The 27,432-nt window shown below is 36.1% G+C and overlaps 1 protein-coding gene across 11 annotated transcripts in view; it reads left to right on the top strand.

The window, feature by feature from the left end:
- The window catches only part of CAMK2D (calcium/calmodulin dependent protein kinase II delta), a 267,307-nt gene that overhangs the window by 107,044 nt on the left and 132,831 nt on the right, over positions 1-27,432 (top strand). For all 11 annotated transcript variants that reach the window (XM_036495017.2, XM_036495016.2, XM_058666953.1 and 8 more), the window contains exon 4: positions 20,664-20,718. In XM_036495017.2, the coding sequence (XP_036350910.1) occupies positions 20,664-20,718 (55 nt within the window). The remainder of the gene's footprint in view (positions 1-20,663; positions 20,719-27,432) is intronic.

Genomic DNA, 27,432 nt, shown 5'->3' with positions numbered 1-27,432 from the left:
ATATACATATACATAATAAAGTTAATTTTTGCTGATGTATACATAGTTGGTTAGGGTGGGAAAGGTCGAGGATTAAGGGAAAGTGGATGAGACCATTATTTCCATGTTTTCTTTTTCTTCTTGTATCTGGGGAAGAGGAGAAATAAAGGGAGAAGTTGCACCTAGCTTCCCAAACACCTCAGTATCTGGGTATGGGGAACGGCCACCCAGTGTCATCCCAGGGTCCATGGTGTGGAGCATGCTCTGAGGGTACGCTCAAGTGAGTTTGGTAGTTCTGAAGTGGTATCAATCTCGCCGTTCCAAGGATGAGGAAAACCTTCCAAGGTTCATTAGCTGACATAGTCTACATTAGTGTCTCCATTTGCACAGATATTTGCTGTCAATGCTAGCCTGGAGTGGTTTCTGGTTGTAAGAGTCCTCTACAGGCTCTAGTGGGCTGCTGTATCTTCCATGTGCATCTGGATATGTCATCCACTGCTTTTTCTAAGCCACTGAGAAGGCCCGATTCTGGCACATGCACTCCATGGTCAGATCACAGATCCTATTATTTCCCCCCTAACCTGAGTCCAGCAGTTTAGTTGGAGGGATCCCCAAAGAATAAAGCTAGGGAATTACATCTGTAATTTCATCTCTGGAGATCTCCATCCTTTTGTATTTCTCTTCAAAATATCTAAGTTATATAGAACTCTACTAAGGATACCTGAAGTTTACTAATATGGGTGAATGCTTTGTCATCATCTAGGACATTGTTACTTCACTCACTGTCAATATGTGTTGCCTTTCTGAATTACTTGTCAGATTCTGTCACCAATTGTAAGCAAGGTCATGGTGCCACATTTCCCTGTTACATACTATGTTTAGTTACCTCACTGAAGCAACAGTCTAGTCCAAACTTACCAAAGACAAATAGATGCCAAAGACAATATTTACCTCTTCATTTTGGTTTCAGTGTGGGCCATTCCTCTTAGGCACTGATTTTCTGTTTTGGAACCAGACATTTTCTAGAAGTCTGCTATTTGGTAGGTGACAATGAACAAAATGATCTGCTCCCAGATTCTCATAGACTAGGAGAATTTTAGATGCAAGAAGTATCAAATTCAGCCACACTGAATACTGTTTAGTCATTAAATGGGCCTTCAACAAAATTCCCTCTTTTCCATTAAAACATTATTTGTACATAAATAGCACTACTGGTGAGAGATTAAAAGAGATTTTTGAATGGCCCAACTTAAACACCCACAACTTGCTGAGGGAATATCAATTTATCATTTTGGTTTAAGTGCATAGGTAACTCCTTACTCCGTTTTAATCACACGTTTTAATCACAAAGAGGTGGATTTTATTTGTTTCCTGAGATCCGGTCAAGTCTAGAACAGTAGGACTTTGAGGTGTTTTGTTTTGTGTGTGTGTGTGTGTGTGTGTTTTATTTCTGACATGTTATACAGGAAGCAAATGTGGCAGACTTTTGTCATATTGCATGATAGTTTCAGCAGTCTTTCTAAATTTGTCACGTTATGACAGTATGTATCCTGCCTTCCAACATGTATGTCGGAAGTCAACTTCTTGGTCCTCTTTGCAGATTGGGTGCAACTGTGTCACTAATCTTATAAGCCTATCCAGCTTGGTAAGCATTTGCCACTTTTTCATTTGAAGACTGATCACTGCTGAAAAATAGATTTTGTATGGGTCTTCCATTTTTTCTTTTTTTCTGTGAGTTCTATGGCAGAGTTCTGGTTTGAGGGGTAATCATTATATTTTGTTCTTGAAAGAAAAGGGACACTGATTCTTATAACATTTTTCAGTTGCATTGCAATCATTTATGGCAATAGATTTGCTAGCAGCTGTTTTCTCCTCAGCCTTGTTGTGGAACTTAGTTTGAAGATTTTCTTTTCTTTTCTGGAAGCTTAATTCCGAGCCCTTCCATCAGTTTTGGAAACTTCCCAAATTGGTTTAATACATTTCTTAAAATAGATGGAACAGATTCAGATTTGTACTGTCAGTATTCTTCAGAAATTTGGATGAACAAATATATGATTTTTTGTCTAAAATCATATATCTTGTGTCTAATAATTCACTAATATTAGTGGGAATGAATGAATAAGCAAGCTAGGAATGTAGTCATATATATATATTTTTAAAGCTTTTGGATAATAGTGTCCTGATAATGTTTCTTGAGTTAATTAAAAAAAACACTGGTTTTATTTATATTTTGTGTTCCATTCTTTCACAATTCATCTTTTTGTGAAATTTCTCTCCACTGAAGATAATAACATTGACTTTTTCTCCTGCACAGCAAAAGGTAATTTGAGTTTAGCTGGAAATAGGAAGGAAGCTAGAGATAACCCTAGTGAAAGTGTTGGATTTATGTCAGAATTGCCTGATCTATGGATAATATGGGTCTTAATCATAACTACATTGTACCATTACATCTTAGGCATTTTTACTGAGGTATTTTTTATAGCATTATAAATTATACATTATTTCCGGCTTGTAAGTCAGCCCAAAAGGTAAAATGAGCAAATAGAGAATTTATTTTCCCTTCTTTTTTTCCTACTCTCTTTTCTCCCTTCTTTTTCTTTGTTTCTTCCTTTGTCTCTGTCTCTCATTTTCTTTCAAGGGTGTACTATACCTAAAGAATAAAAATTAATTGATACATTTTTCACCTAAGGCTTTTAAAGATTTATTTATTTTTATTACAAAGTCAGATATACAGAGAGGAGGAGAGACAGAGAAGAAGATCTTCCTTCCGATGAGTCACTCCCCAAGTGAGCCGCAACGGGCCGGTGCGCCAATCCAAAGCCAGGAACCAGGAACTTCTTTCCTCCAGGTCTCCCACATGGGTGCAGGGTCCCAAGGCTTTGGGCTGTCCTCGACTGCTGTCCCAGGCCACAAGCAGAGAGCTGGATGGGAAGTGGAGCTGCCAGGATTAGAACTGGCACCCATATGGGATCCCGGGGCGTTCAAGGTGAGGACTTTAGCCACTAGGCCACGCCGCCGGGCCCCACCTAAGGCTTTTAAAGAGATGAAATTCTTTTTCACTACTGAGTCAATTGACTCATAGCATCACGGCCCGAAACTATGATAGGAATGATAGTACTGTTTTCCAGTGTTGTTCAAAATGTATTTCAGGACCTAATGACACCACTAAATGGAATGAAATAAACTTATTGAGTGTCAGAGCATATTACATTTAGTAAGGTTGAGAATTATTTAATTTATGTCATTTGTGTCTTTGCATAAATTTTTTCATAGGTATTTTTGAGTTAATCTATAGAATATGTTTTTAATGACAGTCATTTCTTATTTAAAAGGTGAATGAACAAATTTAGCAAAAAAAAAAAGCAAAAAGTTACTGTTGGTCAATTAATGCCATCTTCCTTTGAAAAACTAAATTATTGGAAATTGGTTTGAGTGAAAAAGTAGATGGAAGATATGTACCTTTCGCCTCCCTCCCTCCTTCCTCATTTCCTCCCTCCCTCTCTTTCTCTTTCTCCCCTCCCCTCCCCTCTCCTCCCCTCCCCTCCCCTTCCCTTCCCTTCCCCTCCTCTCCCCTCCCCTCCCCTTCTCTTCCCTTCCCCTCCCCTTCTCTTCCCTTCCCCTCCCCTGCCCTCCTCTCCCTTCTCCTCCCTTTCCTTTCCTCTCCTCTCCTCTCCTCTCCTCTCCTCTCCTTTCCTTTCCTCTCCTCTCCTCTCCTTTCCTTTCCTCTCCTCTCCTTTCCTTTCCTTTCCTTTCCTTTCCTTTCCTTTCCTTTCCTTCCTCGATTCCTCCGTCCCTCATTTCCCTCCCTCCCTCCCTCTTCTGTTTCTTTCCTTTTCTCTTTCCCCTCCCCGCTCCCTCTATATATATGCATCTTCTCTCAGTCTTTCACTCAACATCTCTCTTCCCAAATTAAATTAAATTGGAATTAGTCTATGAAGCAGATACTTCCATGTACTCTCTTTTTTAAAAAATGATTTATTTATATGTGGAAAAGTTATTGTATATACATGTATATTCATATATAAATACATAATATATATCTCTCTGGCTCTCAATATATACTTATGCATACACAAACACACATATATATGTATATATACACACATACATACATATACGTGTACGTGTGTGTGTGTATATATATATATATATATATATATATAGAGAGAGAGAGAGAGAGAGAGAGAGAGAGAGACAGCCAGAGAGACAGATGGAAGGAGTATGGGAGGAAAGACAAGAGAGAAAATCTTACACAGCTGCTGGAGTTGAGCTGCTCTGAAGTCAGCAGTCAGAGCTGCTTCTGAGTTTCCCACATAAGTGCGAGGGCCAAAGAACTTGGGCTATCCTCTGTTGCTTTCCCAAGCAGATCAGCAGGGAACTGGATGGGAAGTGAGGCAGCCTGAACTCCAACTGATTCCCATATGGGATGTTGGCACTGCAGTTAGATGGTGGCTTGACTCTGTATGCCAAAATGCTTACCGCTTTGCATGTACTTTCCCACTAAAATGGCTGTGGCACAGATGATCACCCAGAATTGTTACCTTAGAATATTACAGTTTCTGATGCAAACTTTTTGAAAATTTTATTGCATCAGTGGTTATAAGTTTTCCTCAAGTTCTGCCCAAAGAATGATCCTGTTTATCCAGGCTCACAGCAGTTTCTTCCTGATTGATTTTGTGTGTGTTTAATGAATTATTTGATTGAAAGGATGTAATTCCAATTAAAATCTTTAGTCTATTAATTTCAGTGTGGTATTAAGTTTTTTCTATTTAGAAGTTTTATCCAATTATAGAAATAAAAAATCAAGTTGACAAAAATGTTATTCCAACTTCCTTTGCATAGTTGCATGAAGTCCTGCTCTGTACTTATAGTAGCTAGGAGGAAGGAACCAAGTCCTATAGCACTTTTTTTTTCAGATCTCAGTTTACTGAGAAAAATTGTCATTGTGGTTCAAAAGCATTTTTCCTTAGGGGATATTAGGAATTGAAGCTTTCCCAGAATGATGCTGTCCCAGAATGATGCTGAAATAACATTTTGTTTTCTAAGATTTTATTGTCCTTATAAAATAATTCACCTTTATTGAAAAATAAAAACCTGGCCTTCATTTTTCATTATGTAATAAAGGAAGTTATTTTTCCACCACTTTTATTCATATGCTTCATCTTTACAAAGCTGTTTTTGCCAGGGAGCCCTAAATCTGTCATGAAATGAGTAATCATTCGAATACCCAAAGGCTTCAGAGCAGCAAAGATAAGTACTTCGGGTGGCCCAGAGAGATTCAGGAGGCTGATGGACATTACACTTTCCCCTCCACTGCTCCATGGCAGGACTCCAGGGGAAAGGTCACTCAGGCCTGTCGTTCACTGCTCATTTTAAATATAATTTCCACATTAGCATTAATCTTATACTTAAAATTAATGTTAAAGATGACTTTCTGTAATTGATAAGAGTATTTATCTTGCTGCTTTTCTCTTTCTTTTTAATTTTTTTTCCCTAGATGGAAATCAATCAATTTCTAGTAGATGATAAACAGTGCAACTTGCTAACTTAGCATCCAATTCACTATCATCATTTCTACACTCTTTTAATTGTGTTTGTGATAATACAGGAGTTATGTAAGATGGCTGTATCTGAAAAAATGTAGGTTTATGAAGTAAATGGTGGTAATTGAGAAAACATTTTGCTATATGCATGTACATAGTTCAATACATAGGTTTGATTTCTTCATCTACAAATAAGTCTTTGTGTTTATTCATAGGTAATATCTTAATGCCGTTTAAGAGAAGATAAATGTCCCAAGCATGAAAAGAAACTTACCATTTTGTCCTAAGGAACTTACCATTTTCCTATTATTTCCCCTGGGTGGATGGGGGAGGGACAGAACACATTTATTATAAGACCACATATTGCTTCTGACATATAGTTGGTTTCAAAAATCTATAGTCATTTGGGCTTGGCGGCGTGGCCTAGTGGCTAAGGTCCCCGCCTTGATCCCATATGGCCCCTGGTTCTAATCCCGGCGGCTCCACTTCCTCTCTATCTCTCCTCCTCTCAATATATCTGACTTTGTAATAAAAATAAAAATAAATTAAAAAAAAAATCTATAGTCATTTGCCTCAAGTTTGTTCCTTAGGACAAAATGGTAAGTTTCTTTTCATGCTTGGGATATGATTCTGTGCATAGTAGGTACTCAGCAAATGTTCCTAAAGCATTGGTTCCTCAACAGTTACATTACTGAGTACCTGCTCCAAGATAAACACTCCATCAGATCCTTTGGATGGAAAGGTAACTCAAAACATGTAAATGAATTACTGCAGTACTGTGAGATAAGTACAATTAAGAAGCTAGCTATAAAGTATAGGGGTAAATAGAGAAGTGATTATGTCTTGAAAAAAGTTGGGAAGTCTTGTCTTCTAGAGATCATTTTTAAGCTGATTGTTGGAAGAATTAGGGATTTGCCAGATGGAAAAGTCCAGGCAGAATGTAACACAAAGTGAAAAGGCCAAAATCTAGGAATGACAGAGTGTGTTCCTAGTTTGTCTGTTTGATTGTACTGCCTTTGTTTCAGGAAGAATTTAAGGTAATTTATGTTCCAGTCTTTTCATACTGGAGTGGTTAGAGATGAGACTCAAAGATGGCAGGAAGTATATTATCAAGAGTTTTGTAATTGATGCTTGAATACGAATTTTATATAATGGAAAACGAACCCAAGAGGACTGATAATCAGATTTGTTGTGAATTTTCTGTATATTGAATGAATGAAGATAGAAATTGAAGATTAATGTGTACATTTACATGATTTCATTTTTGTAAAAGGCAAAAGTGCATTTATGTGTGTTTATATATACTTGTATATACAAAGGAAAATGTTTCAAAGGATATACTTTAACTTGTTCACAGTGATAACCTCTGGGGAATGGGATTAGAGGGAAGGGGATTTATGTGGCTGTCTGTATACTGGGTGGGATATTGTGCTTTTATTTCTGTATTTGAATTTTTAATAAATATGTATTATTTTTAAAAAAGAAGATAAATATAGTTAGATTTAGTGGTCATGATCAGTTGAAACAGTTTAAATACATACACACATATATATATATATATGTTAATTTTCAGTATTGTCAGATTCTGTGTTTGTAAGTTTTGCTGCTGCTAAGAAGTTGTGTAACCTCAGCACCTGCAAAGGCTTTTGCAGTCGCTTATGCACATTCACAGCCATTTGCAGACCAGGAAAAAATTGTGACCTTATGTGTATGTGTGTTCCCATTAAACAAGGGAGCACTCTTTCAGTTTGTCACTGCTCTCATTAACTAACCAAGTATACTTTTTGTCATTAAGTAGTGCTGTTTTTGTGCTTTTATTTTGGTAATTTTTCTGTTTAAAATGGCCCCGAGCATCATGCTGCTGTTGTGCCTAAGAGGCTGTGATGTGTCTTACAGAGGAAATACTTGGCTTAGATCAAGTTCATTCATGTATGAATTATAATGCTGCTGGCCTTGTGTTCAGACACAGTGACTCAGTCCCTGATATGTATTAAATAAGGTGTCTTTTAAATAGAAACAAATTGAGGTACATGCTGCCTTCATTGAACATAATTATTGCAAATAATTATAATTGCCTATATTAAGTTATTTGAAACCCATTATAGTCCAATATGATGAAAAACAATGAATTAAATGGAAAGAATCAAAATTACCTTTGCTTTTGTCCTAATCTGTCTTTTAAAATTTTTATTTACTTATTTGTTTTATTTGAAAGGGAAAACGACATACCAAGATCTTCCATCTATTGCCATTTATTTCTTGAGGTATGCATAAAATAAGTTCATTAAATTTATGTGCTGCAAAATTTAAAATAAACTTTTATTTATAGTATTAATTCATTTTATTTTAATAATGCATGAGAATAATTCATGCTTATGTGCATCTTGTGCCACTTTAAGTTCTTGCTACATATTATCTCTGTTAATTGTCACTATGAATGAATTCTGGAATTATCTTGTTTCCCCTCCCCAGCTTTATAATTGGTAGGAAAGAGTGGTTAAAGGTCCAGAATTGCATGAGTAGCAAGTGGAAACGAAGCTTAGAGCATCTTTGACTTTAGAGATATTGTCCAAAGAACACAGCCTTCTGAATTTTGATACCTAGTTTAATTTGCATATTTAAATAGACTAAGATTAAATTCCATTGACCAAACTATAAACTCATCTTTCAAGTATCCTCTTGATTTCACTATTTAGATGTATACTTAGCATTTCCAGTTTATTTTTTCTTCTCATACCTGCTTTTCCTCCATCTTCACTTTTTCCTGTGCAGTTAGAACAAAGCTCTTTAAATCCTCTCTGTCTTACATCTCAGTTCTATTCTTTGCTAAGATCCTTGCAGATCTATTTTCAAATCATACCCAGAACCTAATCACATTTACACCTCCGGAACCAACCACCTGCTTTGGAATTCAGTAGTCTGTTTGCAGGCTTTTTTTCCCCTTTTGTATTTTTGCCTTTGCTCCTTAGTGTATTTTCAACTCATTAGCCATGTATTGTTTTAAAAGAAGCAGAACATGTCAGTTCCTCTTCGGAACCCTATGGTAGAACCTCATCTAGCTCAGAGGAAAAATCAAAGCCCTACATAATGGCCTCATCTTCAGCACTGCATGACTGCCCTGCTCCCTACTCTTGGCTATGACATACACACATGTACTCACACCTCTCACCACATCTTCTGCTGCTCTCTCCCTTGTTGACTCTAATCCAGGTACACTGTTTCTCAGACATGTCAAGTATAATCATTCCTAGGACAATCTTCTGCTCCATCTGGTCTTTGCTATAACATCACTGTGGCTTCCTCTATTCATTTCTTCCTGGTCTCTTCTGAAAATGTACCTTATTAATGATGCTGCTTCACCTCTCGCTTCTAGTGTTGACTTTGTTATTAGTCTGCTTTATTGTTTTTCATTGTGCCTATCACTCTCTTATATGTACCTTTTCTATTTTTTTAACATTACTCCATTTTTCCACATTTGAACATGAGCTTTGTGAGATCAAGCTTGCTATTTTGTTTCCTGCTATATGTTCAGGATGCCTAGTCCTCTGCACAGTCTGGAAACTTAATATGTATTTACTGGAAGAATAATTAATTGATCACTGATGGTTCTTCAATATATTCTTGCTCACTTGTCTTAAAATTTATTTTCATAATTATTTTTTCATTTGATAGCTATTTAATTTACTTTTTGTAAATTAGGATGTCAGGTGCGTAAGTGCAAACATTTCTGAGTGTGGATTAGTGTCTAAAGCCAACGTAGATGCTGTGAGCCTTTTTAAAATAATGATTGGACTAGTAATTTCAAAGAAAATAATCTACAATACTGAAGATGTGGATACAAAATGAGATGCCCATCAAAAGAGGAATGGTTAAGAAACTGTGGTGTATCTACTCCATGGAATGCTACTTAGCCATTAGAACATTGAAATTCTACTATTTGCAACAAGATGTACCCAACTACAGACAGTTATGTTCAGTGAAATAAGCCAACCCCAAAAGAACAAATATCATGTGTTTTCTCTGAAATAAAGCAAACTTCATGCAAAATAAAAGATAAATAAATAGGGCCAGGCGGCATGGCCTAGTGGCTAAAGTCCTCGCCTTGAACACCCCGGGATCCCATGTGGGTGCCGTTTCTAATACCGGCAGCTCCATTCCCATCCAGCTCCCTGCTTGTGGCCTGGGAAAGCAGTCGAGGATGGCCCGATGCAATGGGACACTGAACCCGCATGGGAGACCTGGAAGAGGTTCCAGGTTCCCGGCTTCGGATCGGCACAGCGCTGTTGCGGCTCACTTGGGGAGTGAATCATCGGACGGAAGATCTTCCTCTCTGTCTCTCCTCTCTGTATATCTGACTTTGTAATAAAAATAAATCTTTAAAAAAAAGATAAATAAATAAATACATAATATATGTGCATATATTTACCTAGAGGAAATGTACAAGGGAGACTTGCATACCAAAAAATAAAGATATGATGCAATATGCATCTCTACTTCTGAATAAAAGGAGGAAAATGGAGTAGATGAATCAACCACCTCAGCTTTATGCTTGCAGCGGAAAACTGGACAAGGGGAAACCCTAAGACGGACTATGTCAATCAGTGGACTCTGCACCAGCCTCATCATACCTGGACTGTTGCTGATGATATGTTGGTGCTTCTAATTGATCGAGGTGACGCTCTGCTGGCTCTGCCTACAAACCTGAGAGGGCCTCCCTAAGAGGCGGTTGAACTTGAACTGGACAAGTGGGATGCTGGACTCTGTATGGTGTAAACTTTTAATTAGGGAATCTCAACGGAACTTGAGCTGTGGTTATGCATCAAGGTGAAGGAATTCATGATGGGGGAAGGGTTTGGGGTGAAGGGGGGGGAATCCCAGTACCTATGAAATTGTGTCATGTAATGCAATGTAATTAATGAATAAATGAATATTTAAAAAAAAAAATTCTACTATTTGCAACAAGATGTACCCAACTACAGTTATGTTCAGTGAAATAAGCCAACCCCAAAAGAACAAATATCATGTGTTTTCTCTGAAATAAAGCAAACTTCATGCAAAATAAAAGATAAATAAATAGGGCCAGGCGGCATGGCCTAGTGGCTAAAGTCCTCGCCTTGAACACCCCGGGATCCCATGTGGGTGCCGTTTCTAATACCGGCAGCTCCATTCCCATCCAGCTCCCTGCTTGTGGCCTGGGAAAGTAGTCGAGGATGGCCCGATGCAATGGGACACTGAACCCGCATGGGAGACCTGGAAGAGGTTCCAGGTTCCCGGCTTCGGATCGGCACAGCGCTGTTGCGGCTCACTTGGGGAGTGAATCATCGGACGGAAGATCTTCCTCTCTGTCTCTCCTCTCTGTATATCTGACTTTGTAATAAAAATAAATCTTTAAAAAAAAGATAAATAAATAAATACATAATATATGTGCATATATTTACCTAGAGGAAATGTACAAGGGAGACTTGCATACCAAAAAATAAAGATATGATGCAATATGCATCTCTACTTCTGAATAAAAGGAGGACTCTCAATCACTGTTAAATATATCTTATCAATAGGATGTTGGACTTTCTACCATTGTTACGATAAATTTAAAAAACAGAATGGTTGACTTGTGACTGCTGCTGAGGAACTGTACAACTATAATTATATGGAGAAAAACAGAGGGGGGAATTAGGAGTTGAAAGGGGAAATCACTGTTCCTATAGAACTGAATCTTGAAAAATTGGAAGGAAAGAAGGAAGGAAGGAAGGAAGGAAGAAACAAACAAACAAATATGATCTTCCTGTGGCCTGATGTGTCTGCTCCATTGATCGCCAGGCATTTGGCTGACTAAGCACATGGCCGCTTCATTATTCCACCTGTTGAATGATTGAGAATAGGGAGCTTTGATTCTATTGAAGAGCAAGTGGAGCAGAATGGGGAACCTTGCTTCTATTGTCCTCCTCATGGCCCAGTCATGCCTACTATAAGCATTTGGTTAGTGAACTAATTTCTGCATCTGCTGTTGATAAAAAATATGAAAATAAAAATTTTAGCTTATCTTCTAGAAAAGAGAATTAATGTGAAGACAAATATAAAGGAATCTCATTTAAGCAATTTGAACAACCATTGGGTTGCTAATTACATTTTGAGAAAATTTCCAAGTTTCAGCACTTTTTTTTTTTTGTCCTCCCCTTTTACAAAAGGAGAAACAATAATAAAATAATGAATCTGATATAATATTTGCAAGTTTAACCCTACTCTTTGGTAGTCTCTCTATTTTCAGCTCTTGAAGTACCCAAGATTGCATAATGTATAATGAACAAGTATGTTTTGGTTCACATTCCTGCAGGCTGGAAATTCCAGTGGCTGGTAGGGACCTCCTTGATGTCATCCATACTGAAAGGGTAAAGAGAGAGCAAAAGAGCAAGACGGGATCACATTTCCTTTGTCTTGTATGTGCTGCTTCAGTTGCAGCAGTGTTGACAGTTTTCCATAGCCTCTACTTACCCCTTAGCCTGATGATAGATGAATGTTGTTGCATTGCTCTTGCTCATTTTTATGAGATTGTTAATGATTCTTACCTCAGTACTAGCTGCTTCCATCAATTTACCACCCCATTGTTGGACTATGTTTTCTGAGGTTGTAATATCCTACACTTCATAGTGCAGTAGCTTTTTGTTGTATTTGTGACATTTTCTCTCATTTTTAAATTATATAATAACCTAAGTACTTTTTCCCTTACCTATTTCTGCTGTCACTTTTCATGACTTTATTAGTCATACAGGATTCCCATGTTACACTTTTTATCATACAAAAATATTAGCCATAGTCATATAAAAATATAGAAATGTACAAGTTTAAGACATGGAGAGGACTTGTCAAATCATCTCAAAGAACCACCTAATCCAGTGTTTATTAAATTCTGTTAAATAAGATCTGGATTTTAATAAAAAGTTTTATATCATTATCTAATACTATAGTATTACTTATGTTTCTACAATACATAAGGCTCAAGCAAAGGGTTGACAGTTTCTTTTCATATTTTTTTTAAGATTTGTTTATTGTTTATTGGAAAGTCAATTTCACAGAGAAGGAAATAGAGAATGATCTTCAATCCACTGGTTCACTCCCCAGGTAGTAGCAATGGCCAGGACTGAGCTCATCAAAAGCCAGGAGCAAGGACCTTCTTCTGGGTCTTCCATGTGGGTACAGGGTCCCAAAGAATTGGACTGTACTCTACTTCTTTCCCAGGTTACAAGCAGGGTGCTGGAAGGGAAATAGAGCATCTGGGATATGAACCTGTGCCCATATGGGATCCCAGCGCATTCAAGGCAAGGACTTTAGCCACCAGGCTGCTATACCAGGCCCTCATTTTATATCTTTAATGTAAAATATATTTTATTTTATTTTTTTAAAGATTTATTTATTTTTATTGGAAAGTCAGATATACAGAGAGGAGGAGAGATAGACAGGAAGATCTTCTGTCTGATGATTCACTCCCCAAGTGAGCGCAACTGCCGGTGGTATGCCAATCCAAAGCCAGGATCCAGGAACTTCTTCCAGGTCTCCCACATGGGTGCAGAGTCCCAAGGCCTTGGGCTGTCCTCAACTGCTTTCCCAGGCCACAAGCAGGGAGCTGGATGGGAGGTGGAGCTGCCGGGGTTAGAGCCGGCACCCACATGGGATCCCAGCGTGTTCAAGGCGAGGACTTTTAGCTGCTAGGCCACGCCGCCGAGCCCTTAAAATATATTTTAATAAGTCTACATTGTTACATTTTCATTATAAACCGTTCTGTATCAGGAAAGTATTTTTAATTTTAGGAATAACTGTAGCTGTTTATATTTTATTTCTGTCTTCCCTTGTATTCCCCCATACTCATAAGACCTCTGATAATGGTAAAAGTGAGACAAATCAGCACTATAATCCCTTTTAATTTTGAGTATTCCAAATGGTTAAGTATGTGCCTGAGTGGTCCATGATTAGCTTGCTTTAAATATTGGAAGATTTAGTGACAAAAGGATAAGGGGAATAAATGAAATGAAGAAATTCTGATTCAAATACAGAAAACAAATGAGATACAAAATTGAAAGAGTGGTTTTTCTAAATTAAGATAATTTGAAGTGAATATGTTTTCAAGAAATGAAATAACTTTTCAAAAAATGATTATTATATGTAAAATGAAATTATGTAATTAAAACCTGCAATAAGATAACCTGAAATTATAAAGAAAGCAAGGGACATTTTCAAATATTAAGCTCTGAAATTTAATTTTCCTGTCTTTTGTGTGCAAATTAAACTGAGTAAGACATTAAGTGAATTATCTATTTGCTTTCCTGTTTCCCATCTCTTGAGATTCTATATTCAGTCATGTATGAATTTTCGTTTCAAGCAGAACTGATTGTTCTCTCTTGTAATTCGGGATCACAGCGTCTTACAACCATACTTTCAATAGACACTGGTCATAACTCTCTAATTTCTGCCTTCTGTAAGCTTGAAATTCTCCCAAGTAGTAGATATCTTACTCAGCCGGAAGGACTATTGAACCATCAGGATTTGCAACTAGGTCTAGCCTGTCACATCATGATTTCTTCTGATTGCTGAGTATTACTGATGTGGTCCCACTGATTCTATAGATTCTGAATGTAATTTCAATTTGGCTTCAATCAAGAATGGGATCGGAATTTGAGTATATGATGTGGACAACGGCCAGCAGAGTTAATTCACTGTGGCCTTCAGAACTGATCTTGGGACATGATGACCATTTTATGTGCATTTGTAGAACACATTTTAAATTTCAGTGCCAAATTTTTATGGAATACTTAGATTTCAGTATTTAAGAATTGCTTTATTAATTTTCAGTCTGTATTTTTAATATAAGTAGTAAGTTGCTTTTGAATATAATTTCATGCTAATTTTTAAAACAGACTTCTTTGTCACCACACTTAATGAATTTATAATTTTGTGAAAATAATTTTTCAATTTCTAATATACAAGCTATTTTAATTTTTCGGACATTCGTTGTAAATCAGTTTACATTCATTAGTGGAACATATTGCTAAGTAAATGTATATCCCTTTTGTGACTTTAGGAATTTATTTACTCAGCTATCTAAAAATCAGTCTGTGGGGTCTATACCTGACTAACTTCCTTTCCTAGCCAACTAAGTCAAACTCCTAATTGTTTACAACCAGATTTTAGCAATGTCACGTTAAGGTAAGTGAAGACCATGTTACATGGTATTGCCTTTTAATAAGAACAAATATTTATGTGTTCCTGTCTCCCTGTTTTTCTTTTAAACCTAAAATAACATGAACAATATATATGGACCTATACTTCAAAGAATTGGACTGCCTATTTTTTTTTTTTTTATTAACGCCCGCCCGGGCATCCTCGCATTCCTGTCGGATAGGTGGAGTCTCCGTCAACCCCCACCTGATCCTCTGGACGCCAAATCCTCGGTCACTGCCCGGCCGGAACCACCATGACAGGGCCGAACCCTGACCTACTGGGTGCGCTCCTCCGGGCAGCCTCCGCCGGACTGCCTATTTTTTAAATATATAAGTTAATATATTTTGTCTTGGGAAAATAAAACACGGTGTCATTTTATTAACTTTTGCTAGTGCTATAGGAAATGGAGTTAAAAATGCAAAGCATGTATATAGATTCGCCGTTGTTTGTGGAAGTGTCAATTTTATTTTGAATTTGGTTTTCATTAATTTTATATTTTCTATTTGAAATGTTTTCTCTCTATATAAATGACCAGCTTCGTTACAAAAATGTCAGTGGTAATGGTTGACTTGAGATTATTTCTTTATTGTGGGTCAAACTGTATGAGTATATATACAGACATACATAAATACAGACACACACGTAATTTTTTAAAGATTTATTTATTATTATTGCAAAGTCAGATACACAGAGAGGAGGGGAGACAGAGAGGAGGGGAGACAGAGAGGAAGCTCTTCCATCTGTTAATTCACTCCCCAAGTGACCGCCATGACTGGAGCTGCTCCAATTCAAAGTCAGAAGTCTGGAACTTCCTCCAGGATTCCCAAGTGGTTGCAGCATCCCAAGGCTTTGGGCCATTCTCCACTGGACTGGTTTCCCAGGCCACATGTAAGGAGCTAGATGGGAAGCGGGGTGCTTGGATTAGAACCAGCACCCATGTGGCATCCTGGCGCGTTCAAGGTGAGGACTTTAGCTGCTAGGCCACTGCGCCGAGCCCACACACATTTTTTTTTTTTAATTTAAAATGAACTCGGTGTTGATATTCCTCTTTTGGGAAAGGCTTGGCATATTACATGGCCTGTCTTAGCTAGTGCTTGTTCTAGCTGTGAATTATAATTAACTACTGATGAGAACATAAAAAGGATGACTTACAAGCTGCCATTTTCACATCCTAGTATGTGAATCAATTCCAAGTACCTCAATCCGTGCAACAGCAAATTTAAAAATGTGAAATCTGCCTCATTTATAACCAGGGATATTGCTCAGAGCTGACAAACAGTGATTATGAGGATGTAATACAATCTGTTCTGTATGAATTACTGTATTCATGTTATGATAATATTGGCAAGATTGCCCTGCCATGTTCAGTTTTCATGACTTATACTCGTTGTTTCATATTTTTGAGGCCAAATTTGTTCTTTTTCTGTTAAAAATTGGTAATGTTATTGAAATGATTATTTGGAAACAGTGTTCAGTCACATATTCCATATTCATCTTGTTTATTCATTGATGGTTAACAATCTCCATCTTGGACTCAGTGAGTTGGAACAGCATCAGTGTATTGTTCTAACCCCAAGTTGACTGGGTTCAGACAGGCGGTTGATTGGAGCACATGGTGTAACTGAGGTCACTCACAGCAGACAACTATGAGCCCTGCTGGTGATGCAAAGTCAGGATGTTGTCTCATTCTGCAGTGTATCTGTCTCTTCATGTAGTCCCTAACCCTTCAGTTCTAACTCAGACTGGTGGATTCCAAGAGGACAGCTCTAATGCTAGAGCTTAAACTTCTGCTAATTTCCACTGTGCTATTCATTCCAAGCAAACCTCATATTCAGTCCCTCAGACAGTGTGGAAAGGGACTGAAACAAGAGTATTGGTATAAAGAATCCGTCAGTGTAATTGACTACCACGGCTCCATAAGAAATTTTAGTGGAGAACAGGAGGTAGTAAGGTTAAATTTTATGGAATAAGGTTTGAGATAGTTTGAACCAAAATCTATGACTATAATTAATTACACAGCCTTGGTTTTTTTTTTTTTTTTTAAGATTTTGTTATTATTGGAAAGCCGGATATACAGAGAGGAGGAGAGACAGAGAGGAAGATCTTCCATCCGATGTTTCACTCCCCAATTGAGCCGCAACGGGCCGGTGCGCGCCAATCCGAACCCGGGAACCAGGAACCTCTTCCAGGTCTCCCACGCGGGTGCAGGGTCCCAAAGCTTTGGGCCGTCCTCAACTGCCTTCCCAGGCCACAAGCAGGGAGCTGGATGGGAAGTGGAGCTGCCGGGATTAGAACCGGCGCCCATATGGGATCCCGGGGCTTTCAAGGCGAGGACTTTAGCCGCTAGGCCATGCCGCCGGGCCCACAGCCTTGGTTTTATTTGGTACTCTTGAGAAATATAAGATTAAGTAAATATAGTATGGAAGTTGAAATAAGTGATTCTACCCTATCAGCATTTCTTCAAATTTGTTGTATCTCTATAAAAGAATATTCTCACTTCCTTTTGATAGAAACATTTTTGATGTGTGTTATTAAACAAAGTTGATACTGTTTTTGTTTAAAATTTCATTTTTTTCTACACTTTTCCCTCTTCTTGATTTACCCATTTCACTTTCCAAAGACAAACACACACACACATGCACACACATTGTTTTTTCTCTCGTGATACAATGTACACTATATGGGAATGTTAAATGTTAATGTTACATGTTAAACATGAGGATAATATAACTAAAGTTTATAATATTTCATATGATGACTGTATTTTTATGATTTCTTAAATTGCTAAAGTTTTGGTTACATTATCTTTTTGAATAAACTGCATGGACTATTGGAAATTTTTATATTCCTAATTTAGTGTGAGAATTAACACTTTTCTAGAATCTTAGAGCAGAGAAGTTCTTTAGCTGTTTTTGAATTTCCCAAATGGCAACATACACTTCAAATTGACACTCAAAAAGGGTTTATCTTTTTTCCAGTAATGGTATTTTACTTGGCACTGCTTTGCAATCTTTATCCATTATTTTTCTGCCTCTAATTTTCAATATTAGTTACTCTGACAAACCAATTATACATTACAAGATATTTGGGGTATGATTTGTTGGTAAGGATATTTTAGAAAATCCATCTATTATTCTGGCTAAGAACAAGGTTTTTGGAATCTTTCAATTATAGTCCTAAGTTGTCACATCATTGCCTTTTAACTTACAAGTTTCTTTACTATTTCTAAGCCTATACATATTTATGTGTAAAAAAATACTGATACTGTACACTCATGTTACCTATTTATAAGTAAAATAACTCTTTCTATATTTATTTATATTGTGCCTGATATAGTAGACAATACTGTCTACTATATAATTGCTTTTATGTTAACTCATTAAATAAAATGAAGTCTGAAATAGGAACTTTTTATCATATTTATGTAAGATTTGTTTTTTTTTTTTCAGCTCATATGAAAGACATGGTTGTATTTGGATGCCTCCTTGTAGTGTTAGTGTGTATGGCAACTAAACTTTGGAAATATTTTGTCCTTGTATGCACTTTCCCCCTTTATAAGTTGTTTTAAAATTTTTCTGTTCTTATTCAAGTATATTTGTTATTTACCATAACGCAATTCTATAAGTGTAGAGATTCTTACCTCTACCTTTCCTTCTTTATCCCTGGTCTCTCCTCCCTCCATCTCTCCTTGAATTGTCACAGTAATATAGACACTTAGTAACAGTTAAAAGTTTAGCTTTGTGCTATATGAATGTATCATGACATGGTAGGTATAGGCAAAGGTAGAAAATCTGGCATTATACTGTACAAGTATATTTACATGTTTTCTTGGGAGTCCTACTTTTATTTGAGAGCAGATATGCATACTATAACATTACATCCTTATATATTAGTCTTCATTATACTGTTCATCTGTGAGAATATGTTTATACTTGATTACCCATATCAATTTACTTTGTACTTTGCATAAAGGCTCTCATATCAGAGAGGCCATATGCTATTTGTACTTTTGAGACTGAAATTTCATTGAACATGGTGGTTTTTATCTGGGACCATTGGATGCAAATGGTAGGATTTCATTTTCTACGGCTGAGTAGTGTTCCATAAAGTAGATCGTGTGGAAGATTAATTTTTAGCTGTCTGAGTACTCCGCCTGTACATATGGATGTCCACAGAGGCTGCACTGGTCTGCACTCCCACCAGCAGTACAGTAGGGTGCCTTTTCCCCAAATCCTCTCTAGCAGTTGTTTGTTGATTTCTGTATGTAGGTCAATCTAAACAGAGTTGGGTGAAACCTCAATGTTGTTTTTATCTACGTTTACCTAAAGGCTAGAAAGTGTTTTCAAATGGCTAATAGACACATGAAAAAAATCCCCTTAAAAGTTATAGACCTACAAATCTGGAACAGATCATCTTATTTTTAAAGAGACAGAGTAGGAAACAGATAGCATTTCCTTCCACTTAGTCACTTCTGGATTTCTCATGCAGGTTCAGGGTCCCCCACATGGGTGCAGGGTCTTAAGGCTTTGGGACATCCTTCACTGCTTTCCCAGTCCTCAAATAAAGACCTGATTGGGAAGTGGAGCAGTGAGGCACAAACTTGTGCCCATATGGAATCCCAGCACTTGCAAGGCAAGGATTTAGCTACAAAACCATCGTGCTGGCCCCCCAGTATAGGCTTCTTCCTTGTGTTTGTAACAATATGAAATCTACATTTTACAAATGATAATATTTAATTAGCGGTAAAGCAAAAATTATTCTTTCTTCGCCTTGGAGAAATTTCTGTAAAGGAATTGAGAAAACATTTTAATAATAGGTTAGGGATGTGGTCCAAAGGGGATGGAATTATATAAAAAATATAGATACTGTGTTAAGTTGTAGTGGTTGAGGAATTCCCTTGATTCTACAGTGTCCTGCTGTAGATGATTATAGTTTGCATGATAACCTAAATATTACTCTGAATACAATTTTCCATGTGGTGATCATCACTGAATGACTGCACCAAGGAGGAAGCATATGCAAAGTCTTTATCCTTTACTAATGACTATGTGAATGCTGTTGTTTCCTAAAAGATTATTTATTTGCCTGCCTTAGCAACTTTCCTTGAAGATTAAGCCACCAAGTGATTTGGATAAATAAAAGAAATTTACCCTCTAGGGGCATGATTGAGGTTTTCTGGGAGGCCTTATGCAAAGCCGAATAGCGAACAAAATAGCACATAAATTTTCCATATGTGCCTTAATGTAAAGTAGACTGTTAAAACTAAAACAGCAAAACATTTGTTTCAATTGAAATTATCAATGAAAGTTTAGCTCATGGGCCAATTTAAGTTAGTGTTAATTTAAGGAGCTAGCAGATTTATTAAAAGTTCTAGCGTACCTTTTGCTCCATTATGTGATAATTGGATTTTGGTAATTGAGGGAACGAAAAAAGTTGAGTAGGTCAGAAAGGGATATTTCTAAATTCTAAGGCAAAAGGAAAGCATAAACAGAGATACTTTATTAAATTGTTAGTAGAAATCAAAGTTTGACTCAATGGAGAATTAAGCAACAGTAATAAAAAAGGAAATGACAAGCAAGTTGAAGAATAGCTAGAATCTGTTAAAACTGAAAATATGTGTATGTATGTGTGTATAACCATTAATATCTAGTGTTTATCAATATGTGGAGTATTTCTTTTATTATCGCTTATTTTCATTTATGAACTATTGAGAGTAGCATTATTATTATTAAAACAGTATTGTTAAGATTATCAGAAGCAGAACCCAAACCTTGGGTCTCTGAACCCAGATCATGTTGTAAATGATATTGGCTTATCAGAGACCAAAATAAAAGTGATGCTAACATGTCTGTTTACAATAGCATTCTTTGAATTCTGACTTAATATTGATTGATTATGCTATAAATTTATTCTTTTTCATTTTTTTAGTGAGACTTCATGACAGCATATCAGAAGAGGGCTTCCACTACTTGGTGTTTGATTTGTAAGTACACATTTTTGTTTATTTCTTTTTGTAGTCTATTTGAAGCCATTTGAGTTCATTATAATTTTGTTATTTTGAGTAGTAATTTAATATAATTTATTTTCAATTAATAACCACTATAATGTTTTAGAATGCTCTCTTAGCAACGCTCAATTCTAATTCTTTTGAAATCAAGCAACTATTTAGCAGTGTTTTATTCAAAATTTGAAGTAAGCTTTGTAAGTGACACAGTTATGAACCTGTATCCCTTTGCATTGCCTTTTGCGTTATCCTATGTAGTTCTTAGTTTTACCTTGGGCAACAAAAGATGACAAACATAGCGTGCTTTTGCACTTAAATTTTCAGAGTGTGTATAATTCTTTATATAAAAAAATTCAAGGAAGAAAATGATATTACCTAAACTGATTTAAGCTAATCACAATTTTGTCAGCAAGAATGATAGGAACATTATGACTCTTGTCAGAGACATAGTAAATAGACCACACATATGAGTGGTAGGAGTTTAATAAGAACACATTTTCTGGAAATCCATTTGATGCTACTTATCAAAAAAGACTAAAAAGGCCCACATCTTTTGACAGAAATTTCAGTTTTAGAAACCAATCCCATGCAAAGTATACCATAAATTAAGATAAATCCTTTTGTTAAAATAATCTGGTTACATTATATTTCAGAGTGAGAGGCTAAAGACAAAGAAAAAAAAACACCAAAAACCAAAAACATACAACCCAAAAACAAAAAGGCAGGGTGCAGTAACAGAAGAGACAGTTGTGTATTTGCAGTATATTCATATAAGAACCACTCTAACGGTACCTAGTGGACTGGGCAGCATCTCAAATCCCAAATTAGAGCATCTGGTCAGAGTCTGAGCTTACAGTTTATTTCCTTCTCATGTATCTGGAACAGAGTAGATGACGGTCTAAGCACTTGGGTTGCTGCTACCCACGTGGGACAATCAGATTGAGTTCTTGGCTCTTGGCTTTGATCTCATCTAACATGGACTATTGCGAGAGAATCAGCAGCCAAAGTGTTTTTCTCTCTTCCTCCCTGCATTCCTCCTTTCTCTTTCTCCCCCCATCCTTCTCCCTCTGTCTTCTAACATTTTCTGTCAGTCTTTGTCTCAAAGTAAGTAAACCTTTAAAGAAATAGCATTTTAATACCATGTTCATAAGAATTTTAAAGATAGGGAAGAAAAAAGTATTTCACATGATATGAGTGTAAAAGTAGACTAATTCTGGATTTGGTTAAGTCAGCCTTTGAATCAAATCATTAAAGAAACAATATTGTGTGGCAGACTTTTAGTCTACTGGTTAGGATGCCAATCTGGACACCAGCCTTCCATATTCAAGTGCCCAGTCTTATGTCCTAACTTCATTTCTGAGTCCGGATTTCTACTGCTACACAGCCAGGGAGGCAGCAGGTGATAAAAGAGTCCCCACTACCCTTGTGGGAGACTTGATTAGACTTCTCAGCACAACTTTCACCTAGGTATAACCCCATTGAAAGGGTATCTCTCCTCACTCTTTCTCTTTCTCTCTGCCTCTCACAAATGCAAAAATATCAAGCAAAAGTAATAAACGTTTCTATTGTTTTGTCTGTTTTTCATAGAATGCAGGACATGTCTTAATGCTCAGGCTTCTCTTACAGACTCACATTTTAAGTACCACCATGACTTGCAAAGTCAGAAAAAAGGGAACAGTAATTCCAGTGTATGTATTTTTATGTGGGTAAACCTTTTCCCTGGAGTCTCTCAGAAAGTGTCTACTAATGAATTTTTATTTTAAAATTGCTGTACAACCCTATGTCTAAACCAGGTACCTGTGAATGATTCTAGAACTTCCATGTATACCACAATCTGTGGGTGCTCAAGTCTTTTATAGAATGACATAGTATTTGCATATAGTCTATGTACATCCTCCTATATACATGGGTGTGTTGAAATTATATTTATATTATAATATATGAAAGTAAATTCTATGTAAATACTACATCATTGAAAGGAATAAGAATAAAAGTTGTATAGATGTTCAACAAGAATGGACATCCATGTAAAGATGAGTGTTTTTCTTCAAATATTTCTAATCCATGATTATGAGAGTGAAACCTCATGCTGTATGTGGAGATCTGACTATTGGTAAATAATGGAGTGACAACGACTAGCATTGACTAAGCCTTGAGAACTGATTTCCCTTAAACCATGTGTCGCCCAGCTATGAACTAATGCATGATTTTGAAATCCAAAAAGAAAACAAGACTTTCCTTTTTGTTAGGCAACTAAGACTGTCTTCTTTGTTGGCAATGCATGTGTATGTATGTATGTAAAAACTAAATCTCCTCTCGTGCACCATGCTGACAGGCTCCTCTCCACAGTAACAGCTCATTTAAGACTTGTTCACTGGCTGTCTTTTGCTGCTACTCTATGATGTTCTAGGTCATCCTGGGTTTTTTTCCCAGAGCTTTTAATTTCTCAACTTCATTTAGCTATTCTTTCAGAGTAGGTATGCTAGAGACAAATTTCTGGTTGTACTTCTTCTAAAAATATGTTGACTTCCCTTTGTTCCAGAAAGATATTTTTGCCAGACACAGAATTTTATGTTGGAAGTACTTTTATTTAGGTGTTTGGTCATTTCCTTCTCAGTGCTTTGGATTTGGTTTTCATATATTTCATTTTTATGAATCACCTGTTGTCTCCCAGGATATGCATTGGCAAGAAATTGAAAGCTGAAGCAGAGCTGTGGCTCAAATTTAGGGTATTTATATATATTATATATATAATTTATATATATACTTATATAAATATTCACATATATATTTATATATATAAATAAATTTAGGGTATTATATATAATATTATATATTTAATACATATCTGTATATAATTTAATATATCTTTAATATATGTTTTAAAATACTTAAACAATATTTTAAATAAATAAATATAAACATGCATTATATATATATTATACACACACACACACACACACACACACATACAGCATGCCTTCCAAGCAAAAACTTCACTGCCAATCCATAATCCTGTCTTAAGAGCTGGGTTTTTAATGAGAAATATCCTGTCATTCTGGTTATTTTTCTCTTTAAATGAGGTATTATTTTTCTGACATCCTTAAGGGTTTTTTCTTTTGCCTTTGCTTTCAGAAGTTTGATTGTGGTATTTCACATTTTGTTTCTTAAAGTCCACTTTACCTGAGTTTTGGTAAAACTCCTGAATGTGTGCATTTGTATATGCCAAACTTGAGAAATTTTAGGCATTATTTCTTTGAAAACTTTTTGATCCTTACCTGTCTCCTCTCCTTTTTGGAAACTAATTGTAAATAAGGATTCCTTTGTACATACCTTCTGGGCAACTCCTATGAAAGGCTTTCTGTATTATTTACAATATTGAGAGAATAATAAGATTAATGTACTTCAGTTTATTTTTATGCAACTTTTTTTAGGCCTTCACCACAGTAATTAGTGAAGAAAATACAGATAATGAAGTTCACATATATGCAAAGTAAAATTTTCAACACAGTGTGTTATGTCTATAGCATGACATTTATGTTTTTAATGACTCTGAAGCCAAAATAAACAGTCATCCAAAGTATCCATTCACATGTGTGTCATATTAATCTGAATCATGCTGTGTTATGCAGCTGAACCTTCCCTTCTAGAAGGAAGAGCTCTGAATCTGCAATTACATTTTACTGTTCAAGACTTAACAGAAGTTCTATTCAAAATATTTTGCCAGCAAATGAGATTAATAAACTAGTTAAACACAATTCAGTAAAGCATCTGGCTTTACAATTGGAAACAATCATTAGAAGTTTATATTTTCAGTGAACAAAAAAATTAAGTAACTTTTTAAATGTACATTTTAAATGTGTTTAAGAACATGTGCTCTTAGAAGATATCAATGAGATGCTCATATAGGAAAATTGGAAGACACTTAGCCAATCAGTTCCAAGATAAAATAATTGCTTGAATTCCTAAAGAAGGAATGTTCTGTGTTGCTCTTTTTGATGGTACTTTTGGCTAGTGGTACTTGTGCATACTTTCTGTGGAATGTCAGCTATTTAGGGTCTGATGGGAAGTTCTATTTTTATAGGTGCATTGAGTCTTCTAATGGAATACTTTTCACTCTCTGAAAAGCAAAACAAAGGAAGTCACGGGTTCTATGGAAAATTTTCTTCTCACTATTTGAAGTTTGTGTTTTTTATTTAGGTATCTAACCACCAGTTTCAACTACAAAGGTTCAGCACTGATTTTTGCAAATTACACTCAAGAACTAAGGGGAAAGGCCTTTGTGAGAGCAAAGGTGTCTTCACTAGAGTATTGAACTGTCTTATTTTTTTTTTTTACTTATCCCTCTGGCTTTATGCCTTTCAAGGTTTTCAGGCATACCTCAGCAGTTATGGGAGGCAAAAGAGACTACATTATAAAAATGTGGATTTATTCGAAATTTCACACCAAAATATGAAGAAATGGAGCTAGATTGTTGTCCTCAAAGGGAAGAGGCTGTTAGACAAATACTTGGACAAAGAAGGCGGAACCAGTTCATTTCTGTACTGATGAGAAATGAAGCCTTGACAAAAGCAGTGCAACACCTGAGTGTAAGTGTTGGAGTGGGAAAACCGTCTGTCCTCTGCACACCTTAGGGTCTTTGACTGGGACCCAGTAAATTGGATGACAGCGTAAGATGAGGAAAAATCAAAGCAAGTTTACTAATATGTGTACCATCATGCCTACCCTGAGAAGGGCAACTCAAAAAATGCTTACATATCATCTTAACAAAAGAATAGTAAGCTTTTAGAGAATTGAAAGCAGAAAGGAAAAGTATGTTGCCTTGCTAGCAGGTTTTTGGAAAATTAACTGCAGGAGGCCAACTAATGACAAAGACTGGTTTTATTGTGGGTTGGAATGTAATTTTCTAAACTGCTGGCCACTGGCTGATGAGGGTCCAGAATTGTCTCAGGTGATCAGTTGTTTTTCTACCTGTGTATCTGGGGAGTGAGACGCTATGGAGTGGAAAGTTTACAAATCTGACTTGTTTTTAGGCAAGTAAGGGAAGTTGTTCAGAGCACTTCTTATGACTGTTTCTTCTCAGTTGCCTTCCACTCAAAATAATTATTATGACAAGGTGACATATTTGGGATGTGTTTTGTTGACTTTCATTAGTTGCTTATTTTGGGAACTTTATGTCAGAGAACATCTATGCTATATCTGTGTTGGATTAATTCATACAAAGTGTGAAATAACCACAGAATTTTATTAAGGGCTAACTAAATGTGTAATGAACTATCTCCTAGGTTGGTGTGGGTTTTTTGAAATCTCTTGTGAAGTAAAATAGGCAGATTGTAAGTTTTATTACATCATTGTAGAAATGAAAAGACTTAATCTTTAGTCTCAAACTTGTCCAGCATTAAACATTTAGCATTATCATTTCTTCGGGCTCCCTTTTTCTCATATAAAATGAGTCTGTGGAGTAGATCAGAAATGTGCTAGGCATCTTTCAAGTCCTTATGTTTTGTGAGGCCTGACTGCTATACTCATCAATTTGATATTTCTGATAGAATCCAAAGAACTTCTAATGCCATTTCTGAGTATTGGAATCTGTTTTAAGATTTTAAACTATTAGAGACTAATGCTATTATTATATCTAATTGGAAACTTATATTTTCTACTAGGGAAAAAAGCCATATTGGTACATGAGATACTTGTTTTTATTTTTGATTTTAAAATGTTTGTGCCTCTGGATAAAAAATTCAAATAACTAAAGCCTACTTAATAAATGTTTGATGGAAAAAAAAAAACTTTTGTGTGAATTCCTCTCTTTGGTAAGTCCAAAAAGGAGTTGTCTAAAACAATCTGATATGCTGGCTTCTCTTTTCCTATGTTACTTTATTTGTTTTAGCCCCCCAAAATGGATATTTTGTAGTTATTTATTGAAAATACATTTTTTTCATTTGATATTAGAGCATAGTGGTAAATTAATTTTGAAAACTAGAAATCCTGAAAATAGGATAAATCAAGCTCCTTTGTTTTTCAGACAATGTGTTCAGAAAATGAATTAAATGACTTCCAAAAAATCTGTGAAATAGGCTTAACATGGTTAAAAAAATAAAAAAGTTATGTGTACACAAAAGTTCTACAGGGAAAGCCTGTTACATTCTGTTGGTCAGGGATATTAGGAAACAGCAAGAACAGCAGAAGTTGAGGTAGCCGTGTTATCACTTTGGACATTTCCTTACGTTAAACAGATACACATTTAATATGTACCTACTTTGCCAGTTGCTGCAGATAAATGTAAAGCTTAACGATGTCTGTCTTCAAACTGATTAAACCAATCTCACATTTATTGTTAATGATATTCTTTTATCTACTAGAATGTTTAATGTTGTAATTAGTACATTGGAAATATTAAAGCATACAGATTGGTATACTTTTCACAGTGTGAAAGCAGATGTGTAGTCTGGTCATTTGGTCATATCTGTGACTATCTAATGAAATTCTGTCATGCTGATGATATACTCTTATATTTCACAAGGCATAAAATCTGCAATTATTAAATCTTTTCCGGAGGGTATATACTGGTTTCATTCCACAATACCTATTACCTAATATTTACCACTAATTTTACCCTTCATAGAAACCAACTTAATTTAATATTTCTTTTACGTACATCACTATAATAGAGCAAATAGCAATAAGAGCAGC

This window comes from Ochotona princeps, chromosome 7 (genome assembly GCF_030435755.1).
Source record: "Ochotona princeps isolate mOchPri1 chromosome 7, mOchPri1.hap1, whole genome shotgun sequence".
In the NCBI taxonomy this organism is placed as follows: domain Eukaryota; kingdom Metazoa; phylum Chordata; class Mammalia; order Lagomorpha; family Ochotonidae; genus Ochotona; species Ochotona princeps.
The sequence above is the reverse complement of the archived record's forward strand: the minus strand, read 5'-3'. Positions and strand labels throughout refer to the sequence as shown.